The 13,156-nt window shown below is 34.2% G+C and overlaps 1 protein-coding gene and 1 non-coding gene across 17 annotated transcripts in view; both read left to right on the top strand.

Moving 5' to 3' along the window:
* The window catches only part of Cntln (centlein), a 314,618-nt gene that overhangs the window by 222,480 nt on the left and 78,982 nt on the right, over positions 1–13,156 (top strand). For 9 of the 16 annotated variants that reach the window (XM_074051757.1, XM_074051748.1, XM_074051752.1 and 6 more), the window contains 3 exons: positions 4,685–4,865; positions 11,858–11,951; positions 12,035–12,258. In XM_074051757.1, coding sequence (XP_073907858.1) covers positions 4,685–4,865; positions 11,858–11,951; positions 12,035–12,258 — 499 coding nt within the window. Of the gene's footprint in view, positions 1–4,684; positions 4,866–6,652; positions 6,691–11,857; positions 11,952–12,034; positions 12,259–13,156 lie in introns of those variants that run through there. The other 7 variants (XM_074051749.1, XM_074051753.1, XM_074051751.1 and 4 more) reach the window with 4 other exon arrangements.
* LOC141415963 (small nucleolar RNA SNORA72) lies at positions 2,423–2,554 on the top strand. Its single transcript, XR_012440904.1, has one exon. It is a non-coding gene; the product is annotated as a small nucleolar RNA SNORA72 (small nucleolar RNA).

The following is a 13,156-nucleotide window of genomic DNA, read 5'->3' as shown; positions in this document are numbered from 1 at the left end:
GTCCCTTGACCTGACTGGGAGTGACTGGGGATTGAGAAAAAAGACACAAAGACAGACATATAGAAAAGCTTGGGACTGGGTGGATCCAGCACTCCTGATGACAGATGCCAGTGACCCCCTCTGCCTACAAGTGCATTTATTTATACAGCAAGTGTGGGAAAGTGGGGTGAAGTGCAGGTCGAGGTTTCATGGGTCCATTCGTGTAGGCGGCAGGAACAGAGCAGCTGTGGCATGTTGTTATTTACTGCAGACTATCCCGACTATGTCAACATGCCCTGTTTTCCCTGCAAGGCAACCTTGCTGAACCGTGCCTCCCCTTGGCTGGGTCCATGCCTATCAGCCAAGGGGCCCTTTGACAGAGCCATGCTCATGCCAAGGTCTATCTCCCTACTTGCAAGGCAGCCTTGCTGAACCTTGCTCACCTCCTTTGTGCCTGGTCCTTGCCTTCTCAGTACAAAGGTCTTTGACCCGGCCTTGCACATGTCAGAGTTTCTTCTCAGTCTATTTAGTTACTGGTCTCCCACAGTTGTAGGCTAAGTTATGGTACTAGCTAGAAGACATTGAGTAGTGAATATATTTTAAAATGACAGTCTATGGGGAAAAAGCCTTGTATGTTGAAGTGGCCTTTGTTACTAGTTAACCAAATAACCCACTTTAGGAGGTTTTGTTTAGCATTATTATCACCCTTCAGTGTGGTGGATTAGAAGAAAAACTTTTTCCATTATTGTCTGGAAAGGCAAAAGCTAAGTTTATAACCTGACCACTTGGGTTCCTCCTGCTTCTGCACTAACGGACATCAGAGGGAACCACTTTGTTAGCCAGATAAATTACCCTAATTACTGAGATGAAGTTAGGAGAACCAAATCTGGAAACCAGAAGATTTCCTGTACCTGTCAATACTCTTGTGTCTAGTAGTCCTCTATTTTTGTTTACCTTAGCAGAAAATCTGAAAACTTTTCTACATTCCTTGTTTCCACTTGCTTTTATTCCTTCATTGTCCTTTTAAAGCAATTCTTTTCAAGATCACCACCACATTACTTGACCTCTCAGCAATATTTGACACAGTAGATTTTCTACCTCCTTGTTATACTTTACCATACTACTTAGACAGTTTATTTTCTTGCTGATATTCAACCTAGTGCCATGTGCTTTCCTCCTCCCATCTCTGCTTTTAAGAACTTCAGTTCTTGGACATTGTCTATGTTTCTTTTTCCATTCTTATGATCTCACAGTATCTATTAGCACAATCCTTAAATTTTTATTTAATGCTTTTATGCCAACCACCCTCAAAATTTATATATCCAGCTTATACCTTACTCCTGAATTTGAGACTTGTAAAGTTAATAGATTAACATCACACTTGGTTATCTAATAGTCCAATCCATACTCCTGAGCTTCCCCACACAAAATCTGTGTCAATTTTCTCTGACCAAGGACTCAGAATCACTTTGGATTCTAGGCTTTTTCTCACTTCCCACTTCAAATAAGGAAATCCTAGTGGATTTCTTCAAAAAATACCCCAAATCTGACCACTTCTTGCCAATTATGTTGCTGTCACCCTATTACTATCTCCCTGTCATATCTATCGTTATCTTCTTCCTGGTTTATTACAGGTAGTTACCTAGCCCATCTCTCTGCTTTTAGCCTTGTCTTTAGTTCATGCTCTAGTTCATGTTTTCTGTATCCTGTCCACAGTGGACTGCTTCGTAGTCTTTTGCAAGCAGGAACATTTTTAGTCTGGTGGTGGAGTATATTTCCTCAGACATCTCGTCAGTTAACTTCCTCCCTCTGAGTCTTTGCTGCAATGTTAGTAGTGGCCGATCTAATTCAAACTGTGCTCTGGATTTCTTCCTCTTCCTTGGCTCATTTTTACCCACTAGCACTTATTTCTTATAGCATGCTGCATACATTTCAAATTTATTGTGTTTATTATCTCCACTCAATAGAATATAAACTCTCTGAGGGCAAGAATATTGTGGAATTTGTGCAGCAATGTATGTCACATACTGGAACATTATAGACATTCAATAACCGGAACATTATAGACATTCAATAAATGTTATTTGGAAATGAATAAATAAAGAATTATAAGGAAAAGTAAGCTCTCTACTCCATCTCCAAAGCTACCCTCCTCCAAGTGGAACTTTTCAGTTTTAAAGTTTCTTCTTAAGCCCATCTTGTTACTAGATATAATGATTATGCTGCATTTCACTTTAAGTTTTTGACAAACAGAAAACAGACTATATAGAGAGATAAACAATAAGCATACAGATCTAGTATTCTGACCCATACATAGGGAATTTCAGGTTATTGAAAGAACTTGTACATTCGATCAATTGCTGATCATTTTGTGAAGAAGAACCCAAATGATACATGACTATGGGAGACAAGTAAATATCATTTTGATACTTAAAAATGTGTACTGTGAATATTCTCACTGTTCTGATTTTGTAATAATCAGGACAGGATAAATATTTGCTATATTATAACCATGCATGGTTCCCTAGATCTCGTACTTTCACTGGGCCTGGTTTTATAAAAGCTGGTGACAAACTAGATCTTATTTATTATATGATCATTTTGTTTGATTGTATCATGGCTCAGATTCTAAGTTATCTCTGATCAACCTTAAGAAAAATAACTAGCTAATATAATAACTTGCAGATTGTCATTGCTAATGTGCAGATTTGTCTAAAGAATGTGTAACCTTTATAGAGAAATTTTGTGGCTAACAGTTGCCATTAAATGAATTATAAAACTGTTGTTTTTATTGAAAAAAATAAAAATAAAAAGAGGAAGAAGAACCTGGGTGCAGTGGCTCAGGCTTGTAATCCTTGCCACGCAGGAGCTAGATAGAGATGGGGAGGATCATGGTTTGAGGCCAGCCTGGCAGAAAGTTCTGAGTGTGGTATGTGTGCTTGTCATCCCGTCTTCCCAGGAAGTGTAAATAGGATCGTATGCATAAATATGAGACCCTATTTGAAAATGACCAAAAAAAGAAAAAAAAAAAAGATCAAAGAAAATAGGGCTGAGGACGCGTCTCAAGTGGAAGAGCAATTGCCTAATAAGCACAAGACACTGAGCTCAAACCCCAGTACAGCAAAGTAAGGGAGGGGACGAGAAAGGAAAGTAGGAAGGAAGAAAGGAAGGAAGGAGAAAATTACAAAAGAAGCTTACATGTATGGTTGGTGTTTAAAAAAGAATAAATCCTAAATAAAATCCCAGATAAATCCTAAATAAAATCTTATTTAATAAGATATTATAAAATAGCAGCTTATGAATATTTCTTAAAAGAAGCAGTGATTTCTCAAAATCAGCATGGTTCTTCAAGTGAAATTCTTGTCAAACTAATGCATATCTTTTTTGTTTTATCAGTGCTAGAGATTTTATTCAGGCACTTACACATTTTAGGCAAGTGCTGTACCACTGAACTACATTCCCAGCTCCCATCGCCTATATCTTTTACACTTTGATCTAATTATACTAAATATCACTGTATCTGAATTCCAACAAGGCATATTTATCAAGTTTGTGGATAACATGACAATGAAAGGACTGGAAAATGCTTCACAATATAGAATCAAAATTCCAAAGATATCAATAGACTGGGAAGATACAGTTATATAACAGACTACAGGATAGTTTGCTTGACCATAAAATACTAATTGTTCAACTCTGCAGTGACAGAACTATGTGGTTTTACAATGGTCTTATAGAAATACTTTACCAGATTTTATTAAATCTTCTATAAGTCTACAGTGTAATGAACTTACCAGAAAAGCTTATACAGTTTTAGTCTGTATTGTCCATAAGTTCTACTAACTCCTTCTCATAGTATTGAGTTCTTAGATTATGAAATGTATTCTGGACATGATGCTTCATCATGATCAGCTAGAGCAGATTCAAGAGTGACCAGTGTGATAAATTATTTCAAAAGGGTATTCATTAGGATCATTTGAATCAGCTAGGAATATTTTTCTCCAAGATGTTTCAAGCAGCATATAACTATGTCAAAATATTTAGAAGATTATACACATGGAAAAGACTTATTTATATGTTCCACTCAACTGCAAAACTTCTAATCTCCCCTCCTTGCTTAATTTTTTCAACATACTATGTAGCCTACTTATTCTTTTTATTTATTTCCTACATGAAGGTAGGTTGTTTTCTATTTTGTTCAATTGTTACTTTGTCCCTTATGCCTAGAAAAGTGCCTGGCCCATCTTTAGTGTTAAACAAGTATTTTTATTGATAATGAATAGCCATAAGGAATGAAATTAGAATCAATGGACAATAGCCTAGGTGATTAAAATTTTGTTCCTAAAGAAGATAAAATTTTCTGCTAGGAAAATTAAAACTGCATGGCCTGGATCTAAAAGTAGCATATGCTCAATCCCTGGAAATGTTTTAAAGCATAAGCTTTGTGAATTAGCATTTGATAAAAACACTTTAGACATGATACTCATAGAGATTTGATTCCACATATCTATTTTCTTGAAGAGATTCTGTAATTTTTTAAAATATATTTAAACCAATTTCCCCTTTAACATTGAGAATAACTAAATATCCAAATTAAACTTGTAGCTTCATATATAATCCTAATATTAAATCTTAAACTTAAAAGAAGTACATGTAACAACTCCTCTTAGGTTTTATATTCACATCTCCCTCTATTTTTTAAAAGCAGTGATTCTGAAATACAGACATCTCAAAATTTGGGAACAATTATTGTGGAAACATCCCAGAAAATAACCCCTGCAATAGATGGAAGACACCAGAAAGAAAGTGATCAAACAGAAGAGAGCCAATCTCGAGGAAATGAAGTAGCACAAACATATTCAAATGTAGAGGGCAAGACACCAAAGGTATATGACTAAGGTTTCTTAATTCTAAGCCTTGTTCTTAATTTCGTCCTATACTTTTATTGTGATTAGATTTGAATCCTTACAGTTATCTTCTTTGAAGTATACAGTGAAAATACTTTTTAATTTCAAGTATCAAATATTTCAAATATTTGTTACATTTGCATAGATTAAATGGAAGTGTTTATAAATATAAATCTTAGGGTATTTATTTTTCAGCAAAAGAAAATAATAGGAAAGAAAACTAGTAAAAATCTCATTTTTATTTTTAGGTATATGAAACATACCAAGTGAATAAACTTTTTTTCATATCAGCCTTTGTGATGATAGAATCATTAATATAACAATGTACCTACTGACTGATTGATGATAAAAAGGTAGATTTTATAGAAGTGAGCATTTTAGGCTGAGACAGGAGCATTGCAATTTCTGGGCCATCCTGATTTATATAATGAGACCCTGTCTGAAAAAAAAATACCATTTTGCCACATATTATTTCTTTGGAAATTTTCTTTAATATAATCATTTGTGGGCAGCTTACTAAGTTTGAAAATAAAAGTAACTCCCAGCCTAATTTTTATAAGAAGAGAGTATAAATTATTTTAACTTAATCTATGCATATTATCGTGGTCAGAAAGTAAATGTTGACCAAATTGTAGAAAGAATGTTTGGAAAATATCAAATCCCTCACTGGATTCCCCCTCCCCTAATAATCATTATCTTGACTTTTTTTCTTATTTTACCACTGTGAATATGATGGTTAATTTTCTTTTTATGAATTTTATAATCTTATTTTTTTCTTTTTGGTGGCAGTGGGGTTTAAACTCAGTACCTCATGCTGGCTAGTGAGGTACTCTACTACTTGAGCCACTCCACCAGCCCCTTTTTGTGTGATTGGCTTTTTCCAGATAGGGTCTCATGAACTGTTTGCCCAGCACTGTCTTCTAACTGTGATCCTCCTGATCTGTGCTTCCTGAGTAGCTAGTATTATATGGCATTGTTGTTTATATTCATTGTGTGCATATACTGCAGTTTATCCATGCTACTGTTAAAGTTTAGATTGCTTCAGTTTGGATTTTGTGCAAAAAATCCTGCAGTGAATATTCTTGTACATTTCTTATGTTGCAAAAGTGTGGGCATTTTCATAACAAAAACTTAGGAATGGAATTACTTTACTGCACCATGGCTTGTGTACTTTCAGGTTTTGGTTAATAATGCTACTTCCCAAAGCGTGGTAACACTTTATTGCATCCACCAGCAGGCTGTGAAAATTTCTGCTATTCCTAATCAACAATTGAAAAGTTAGGCTTTCTCATTTTAACCACTTTTGTGTGTATATTCTACTTAGGTTTATAACTGGGAGGTTCATTTAAGTTTTTTTGTGATTACGAATAAGATACTGGTATTTTGTTATGGTTATTAACCATTTATAATCTTTTACTAAATTGCATCTTCATGTCTCCGACCACTTTACAATGAGTTGTCTTATTTCTTTCTAACTGATTTATATGAGTTCTTAAATAGGCTATATATGGGATTTTTATTGAGTAACATATTGAGGCATTTTTTCCTACTCCAGGACATGTCTTTTTACCCTTCTTAATAGAGTCTTTTAAAGAACATAATATCTTAATTAGAATGAGGTTCAGTTTATCAAATTTTTCCTTATTAAATTACTTTTTTTTGTGGGTACTATATGATTTGTTTCCTGTCTCAACTTACACATGTTTCTGTACTGCCTTCTATATTATCTTTTTCTATATGTTCTGATTTACTATTTTGATTTTCAGGTCAGTGTCTATCATTGACTTTTTGCATGTGCTGTAAGGTAGGGATTAAGTTTCCCATTTTCCCATCGTGCTTACTAATGTCACATTTGTTACGAATTTTCTCCCTTCTGTGTTCAGCAGTGCCCCCTTTGTTATAAAACAAATGTATGTGATATATATGCAGATATATCTGGACTTTTTCTTCTGTTCTATCAGTGTATTTATCTGTATAGTGCTTCTCATTGCTGTTACATTATAGTAGTCTGGATTGCTAACTAGAACAAGCCTCCAGCTTTGTTGTTCTTCAAGAGTCTCTTCATTGTTCATGGTCTTTTACTCTTCAAAATGAATTTAGAATCATTTTAAGTTCAACAAAAAGTATTTTTAGAATTTTGATAGTGACTGCATTAATATAAATTAATATAACTCTGTAAAAATTAGAGTGAAGGCAACAAACCAGACTTGAATTACAATATTGTGTTGGGTTTTCTGCATTTTCATTTTGCTGCATATATCCTGGCATTGTTGCTGAAGAAAAGTGCAGCCTGGAAACTTCAGATGATAAAATTCGCCAATTAAACCCTCTTTCTAGGCAAAGGATGAGGAAAGCACCAGGCTAGCATGACAAAAATCCTTACACCATAACTGCCCTAATTCACCTAAACACCATGGGAAAATAATTATAAGCCCACCTCTACCCCCATCAGTAAAGACCGAGTACAATCCTAGACTTTACCTTTCACCTGAATGTAGGAAACACTGCTCCTTCCATTAGAGTAGTGTCTGAGGTGATAAGCAGAAGATCCAATGGTAATGTTTCCTTTTGTACATTTCATTGGAGACAACAAAGGGGTTCCTAGCATTCAGAGGTCTTTTACCTTCAATAAAGAGGTAACCCTTTCCCTTCTCTGGACAGTAATTTCATGGGCCAACCAGAGAGATTGGGACTTTTATTATTGCGTCACTAACAAGGCCTTTACTCTCTTCCCATATTGTCAACGGAGGCCAAACAGGAAGCATTAACAAGACCCCACCCCCCTCCATTTCTCAGCCACAGCAGAATCAGCAGAGGCCTATTGGAGAGACTGAACTTCCACCCTTATAAGCAGTAATGAAATGTCCCTTTTCAACCATGGTATCAACTGGTATTGATAGCAGGCCTGTAGTCTCATCAGAGGCCCGCTCATACCAGATGTATACCCAGAGTCTTGACACATAACACACAAATGTACAGGATACAATTGAAAATCAAGAAAACCTCAACTTGTATAAGAAAAGACAATCAACAGAAGCCAAAAAGCCAAGTGACAGATGTTGAAATTGTATGATAAGCATTTTAAAGCAGCTATCATAAAAAATGCTTCAACAAGCAATTATGGAAAGACTTAAAACATGAAAAATAGAACATCTTTTGATAAAGCAATAAAAAGTCTCAGTAAAGAAATAGAAGATAGAGGAAGATCAAAATTTGAATCATAGAACAGAAAAATAACTGTTTTGCTTGTGACCCCACAGAGGGTGGAATAAATCCTCATCACCTAAAATTGGTTTGAATATCAAGACTGGTGATACCAAGAAGAAGGCAAGCTTTATTATCCATATAATGGAATAGAGAATCCAGCAGTGAATTCACATAAGTGTGAACAACTGATTTGACAAAGGTGAAAAAGCAGTTCCATAAAGGGAGACTAGTCTTTTTTTTTTTGCTGGAACAAATGAATATTCCCATGGAAAAACAAGACCCTATACCTAAGCCTCAGACCTTACATAGAAACTACAAAAGGAACACAGATATAAATGTAAAACCTTAAATTATATAACTTCTTGAATAAAATATAAGAGAAAATCTTCAGGTCCTAGGGCTTGGTGAAGAGTTTTTTACATATGATACCAAAGGCATGATCCATAAAATAAAATGCCAGTAAGTCAGAGTAAATCAAAGTGAATAACTTTTGCTGGGTGAGTTTGTGTACATCTTTAACTCAAGCTACTTAGGAGGTGGATGTAGGAGGATTCAGATCCAGGCCAGCTGGGCAAAAGTGTGAGACCTTATCTAAGAAGTAAACTAAGAGACAAAAGGAGTGGGTGCATGACTTCAGGGGCAGAGCATTTGTCTAGCAAGTGTAAGGCCCTAGGTTCATTGCAAAAAAACAAAAAACAAAAACCATAGCAAAAAACAAAAAACCTTGCTTTGCAAAAGCCCTCCTTGGATCAGGAAAAGGCAGTTCAGAATAGGCAGGGTATTTATAAACCATGTACCTGACAAAGAACTCACACTGAATACATAAAGATCTCTCATAGCTCAACTATGAAAGATCACATAATCCAACTGGACAGTGGGTAAAAGACATGAGTAGACAGTACACCAGCACTAGTAAAGACATTCAGAATCACTAACCATCAGTGAAGTACAAATCACTACCTCAGTGAGATTTCATCTTATACCACTTAGAAGGGCTATTACCAAAAAGGTAAAATATAACAAATGCTTATGAAGATACAGAGAAAGGGAAACCCTTATACACTGTTGATGGGAATGTAAATTAGTACAGCCCTGATGGAAAACAATATAGAGGTTCCTCAAAAAACTGAAAAATAGATGTGATCAACTATCCCACTACTGGGTAGGTATATAGCCAAAAGAAACTAACACATCAAAAAGATACCTGCACTTCCATGTTAATATCAGCATTTTGCATAGTAACCAAAGTAGGAAATCAAACAAGTTGTTCATCAGTGAAAGAATGTATAAAGAAAATGTGGTGCATACACACACTGGAATATTATTAAGCCATAAAAAGAATGAAATCCTCATTTTTGGCATAATGAAATTAGAGAACATTATGTTAAGTGAAATAAGCCAGGTGCAAAAAAGACAAATACTGCATATTCTCACTCATGTGGAGACCAAAAGATTAATGTCATAGAAATAGAAAATAGAATAGTAGTCTCTAGAGGTGGGGAAGAGGAGGGACAGTGTGATAGAAGGAAGACAAAAATACGAAAGTTTAAGGAGATGGAAATAGTAATTACTCTGATTTGATCATTACACATTGTAAAGATGTATCAAATTTTTACATTGCTTCCATAAATATACATAATTGTTACGTGTCTATTAAATTTTTAATAGAAAAAAATGAGCAAAACACATGAACAGACAATCCACCAAAATGTATGTTTGTATGGCAAATAAGCACATGAAAAGAAGTTCTACCTCACTAATCACTAGGGAAATAGAGCTTAGAGTTGTGATGAGATGTTCTCTCTATTAAAACAACTAAAGTAAAAAATAGTAATAATACAAAATGCCAACAAGAATGCAGAGACTGAATCTCTCAGACATTGCTGGTGGGAATATAAAATGGTATAATACAGCACTCTGGAAAACAGTTTTGACAGTTTCTTAAAAAACTATTCCTAGCATAGAACCCAACTGCCACACTTTTAGATACATATCCCACATAAGTAACAATTTATGCTTACCAAAAAAAAAAAGAACTTGGGGCTGAGGATGTAGCTTGGTGGTAGAGTACACATTTTACCATGAATAAAGACCTGGGTTCAATCCTTAGGACTAGAAAAATAAATAATACATGAAATAATTATTTAATAAATAGATAACTAAAATTTGTACATGACTAGCCATAGCAATTATGTTTATAATGGCTAAAAACTAGAAACGGTCAATTTTTTTTTCAGTTAGTTGAACAATTAGAATGTGGTACATCCATACTCCAGAATATTCCAAGCAACCAAAAGAACAAACTGTTGATGTACAGTGTCCTGCCTCTGTGACTGCAGTTTTCTTTCTTTCTCACCTGCTTTCTGTATTGCTACTTACATGGAATTTCAAGATCACAGGAATAGTCAGTGACCACATTGTTGTTCATTTGTTTGTCTCTTTGGATGTCTGCTTTTACTTCACTTTTGGCCTCTGAGAATTTCCCTTACTATTTTGCCACATTAAAGACACTTCAAGTGTATTTGTTTCATAGTATGAGAATTTTTCTAAATTTTTGTTTCAGTAAATAGTTCTGTAAACAGAAACCCAGTTCTTTTTATCTTAGGTTGACCTCATTTGATAATCTTTTTTGTTGGTGGTGGTACTGGGATTTGAATTCATGGCTTCCTGCTTACAAAGTAGGCACTCTACAGCTTGAGGCCCTATCCCCCAGGCCTAGGTCCAGCTAATTCAATACCAAATCTGGGAATTAATACTGGTCATCCAGTTTTGGATTTTGTTTTTACAGTGCTTAGTATGTGGCTGACATTTAAATTTTAATTGAATCTTAGCAATAAAACATTTTAAAAACTTATATACCAGTTGTGAGGACAGGTTCAAATGAGTCATCTAAAACTTATCTTGAGAAATGTAACATTGTTAGGATTTTATGATACTTGAAACTAATCAGTTTAAAGCAAATCCCTCTCTTAAGTATAGGTTTCTAGTATAGGTGTTTATGCTTTGGAACTGTCTGTGCCTTATATTTAATATGTTATAGTTAATATATTCATCAACATAAAATATGTATGTTATTTTCAGTATACTAGTGGGTCAAATTTATTTTTCCCATCTTTTTTTACTGTAATTACTTATTTGTTCCTGAATTGGAATCTTTGAGAAAGTTCTTTTTGTAGTAAGAAATAATTGTCTGTTTCCCAGCCAATAAATTTTAAATAAGACCATGCATTTTATTGCTAGGATTTTAATGTTTTCAGAATATATTTCCATTTAAAATTTAATTTTGTGAAAGCATTTCTAAATTGGTGACTCATTTTGGGGAAAAAGTCAACACAATGGCTTATGCTCAGTGCATTGAAATACCACGAGGATTGCTTTTGACATCATTTTAGCATTATTTGTCATGAATGTCACATGTCTGTTTGTAGCCAAGAAAAGTAATTGAGAAAATCACCCAGACTCCCATATTCATACTTTTCTTTTGTTGCTATTGAATTTATTCATGGTAGATTAAATGCAAATTCTTTTGAGTTGATTTTGTATCTATATCTCTTGCATACTAGTTCAACTGTAAACTTATTTATTAAAAACATAAATTTAAATTTATTTGTGAGTTCTATAATGGGGGTATCAAGTATGGAATTTTATTAGCTCGCTATTTTCTTAACTCTGTGAATATATAAATAGAGATACTACTTATTATGTTAGTCTGACATTGTTGTTGAATAATAATAATATTTATTTTTTCTGAAACTTGAATTTAGGATTCCTTAGATTACAAGAATACTAAAAAACCAACTTTTCCAAAGAAGAATGGTAATGTGCACAAGAGCTCACGTACAGCAGTTCCTCTCAGAGGTAAGAGTGCAGTGTAATATTAATAGTATGTTTTTAAATTTTTAATCTGATTTTAAAATATTTTAAACATTATTTTTATTTAGTTGCCAGAGAAAAGTGCAAAAATATAACTGCCCAAAAATCAAGTAGCAATGTTATTTTATTACGAGAACGGATTATATCCTTGCAACAACAAAACAATGCACTTCAGAATGCCAAAAAAACGGCAGAATTGTCTGTTAAAGAATATAAAGAAGTCAATGAAAAGCTCCTCCATCAACAGCAAATATCTGAGCAACGCTTTCAGACAAGCAGACAGACAATAAAGGTAAAGGGACTGTTAAGATGGAATTAGAATAGACTTGTTATTTATGTGGTATTTTACTTCACATGTGCTGTTTAGTTTATATTTGTATTAGAATGTGTATGAGTTAAAAATAAATTCCAGGTAATAATGTAGATTAGGATCCTAATGCTACATTAGTTTAATTACTAGACCTTCTGGATACATTGCATATTACCAGATAGCCTGTATGACAGAAGGACCTTCAAAGCAAAGGGCACGTTTCTAGCATTACTCTTCAGTTTAGTTTTTCCTTTGTTTTTGCATTTCCATGTTCTGTATTGTGATATCATGTAACTTTGAAAAGTAGGCTTTATAAATGCATTTAGCTTATCCATTTGTCCATGTCTAAAATTTTACATTTATGTTTATAAATAAAATTATTATAGTAATATATTCTTCAGTTACGTTTTGCAAATACTAATATAAAATAAGACTCTTAATACAGCTATCCATCTTATTTGTTCCAGTAACCTATCTACAGTGCTTTAGTTATTTTTTTGGATAGGGTCCAGTGTTTTTTTCTGGGCCAGCGTGGACAGCAATCTTCTTGCCTTTGCTTCCTGAATTGCTGGGATTATAGATCTGCACTCCCATGCCCAACTTAATGGTTGAGATGGAGAGTGGAGTCTCATTAACTTTTTGCTGGGATGGACTTGAACCTTGATCCTTCCAATCATTACCTCCAGTATATACCATCTGAATAAACCAGCTTCTGGATTACAGGTTTACACTACCAATCTAGGCCTTCATTATTCTTTATGACTGAAGAATACTACATTGTTTATATGTAACACATTTTCTTAGTCTGTTCATCTGTTATTGATCATCAAAGTTAATTCTATAGCTTAGTTGTTGTGAATAAAGCTACAAGAAATGTGGG

This window comes from Castor canadensis, chromosome 13 (assembly GCF_047511655.1).
Source record: "Castor canadensis chromosome 13, mCasCan1.hap1v2, whole genome shotgun sequence".
In the NCBI taxonomy this organism is placed as follows: domain Eukaryota; kingdom Metazoa; phylum Chordata; class Mammalia; order Rodentia; family Castoridae; genus Castor; species Castor canadensis.
This window is presented reverse-complemented; position numbering and strand designations above follow the sequence as displayed.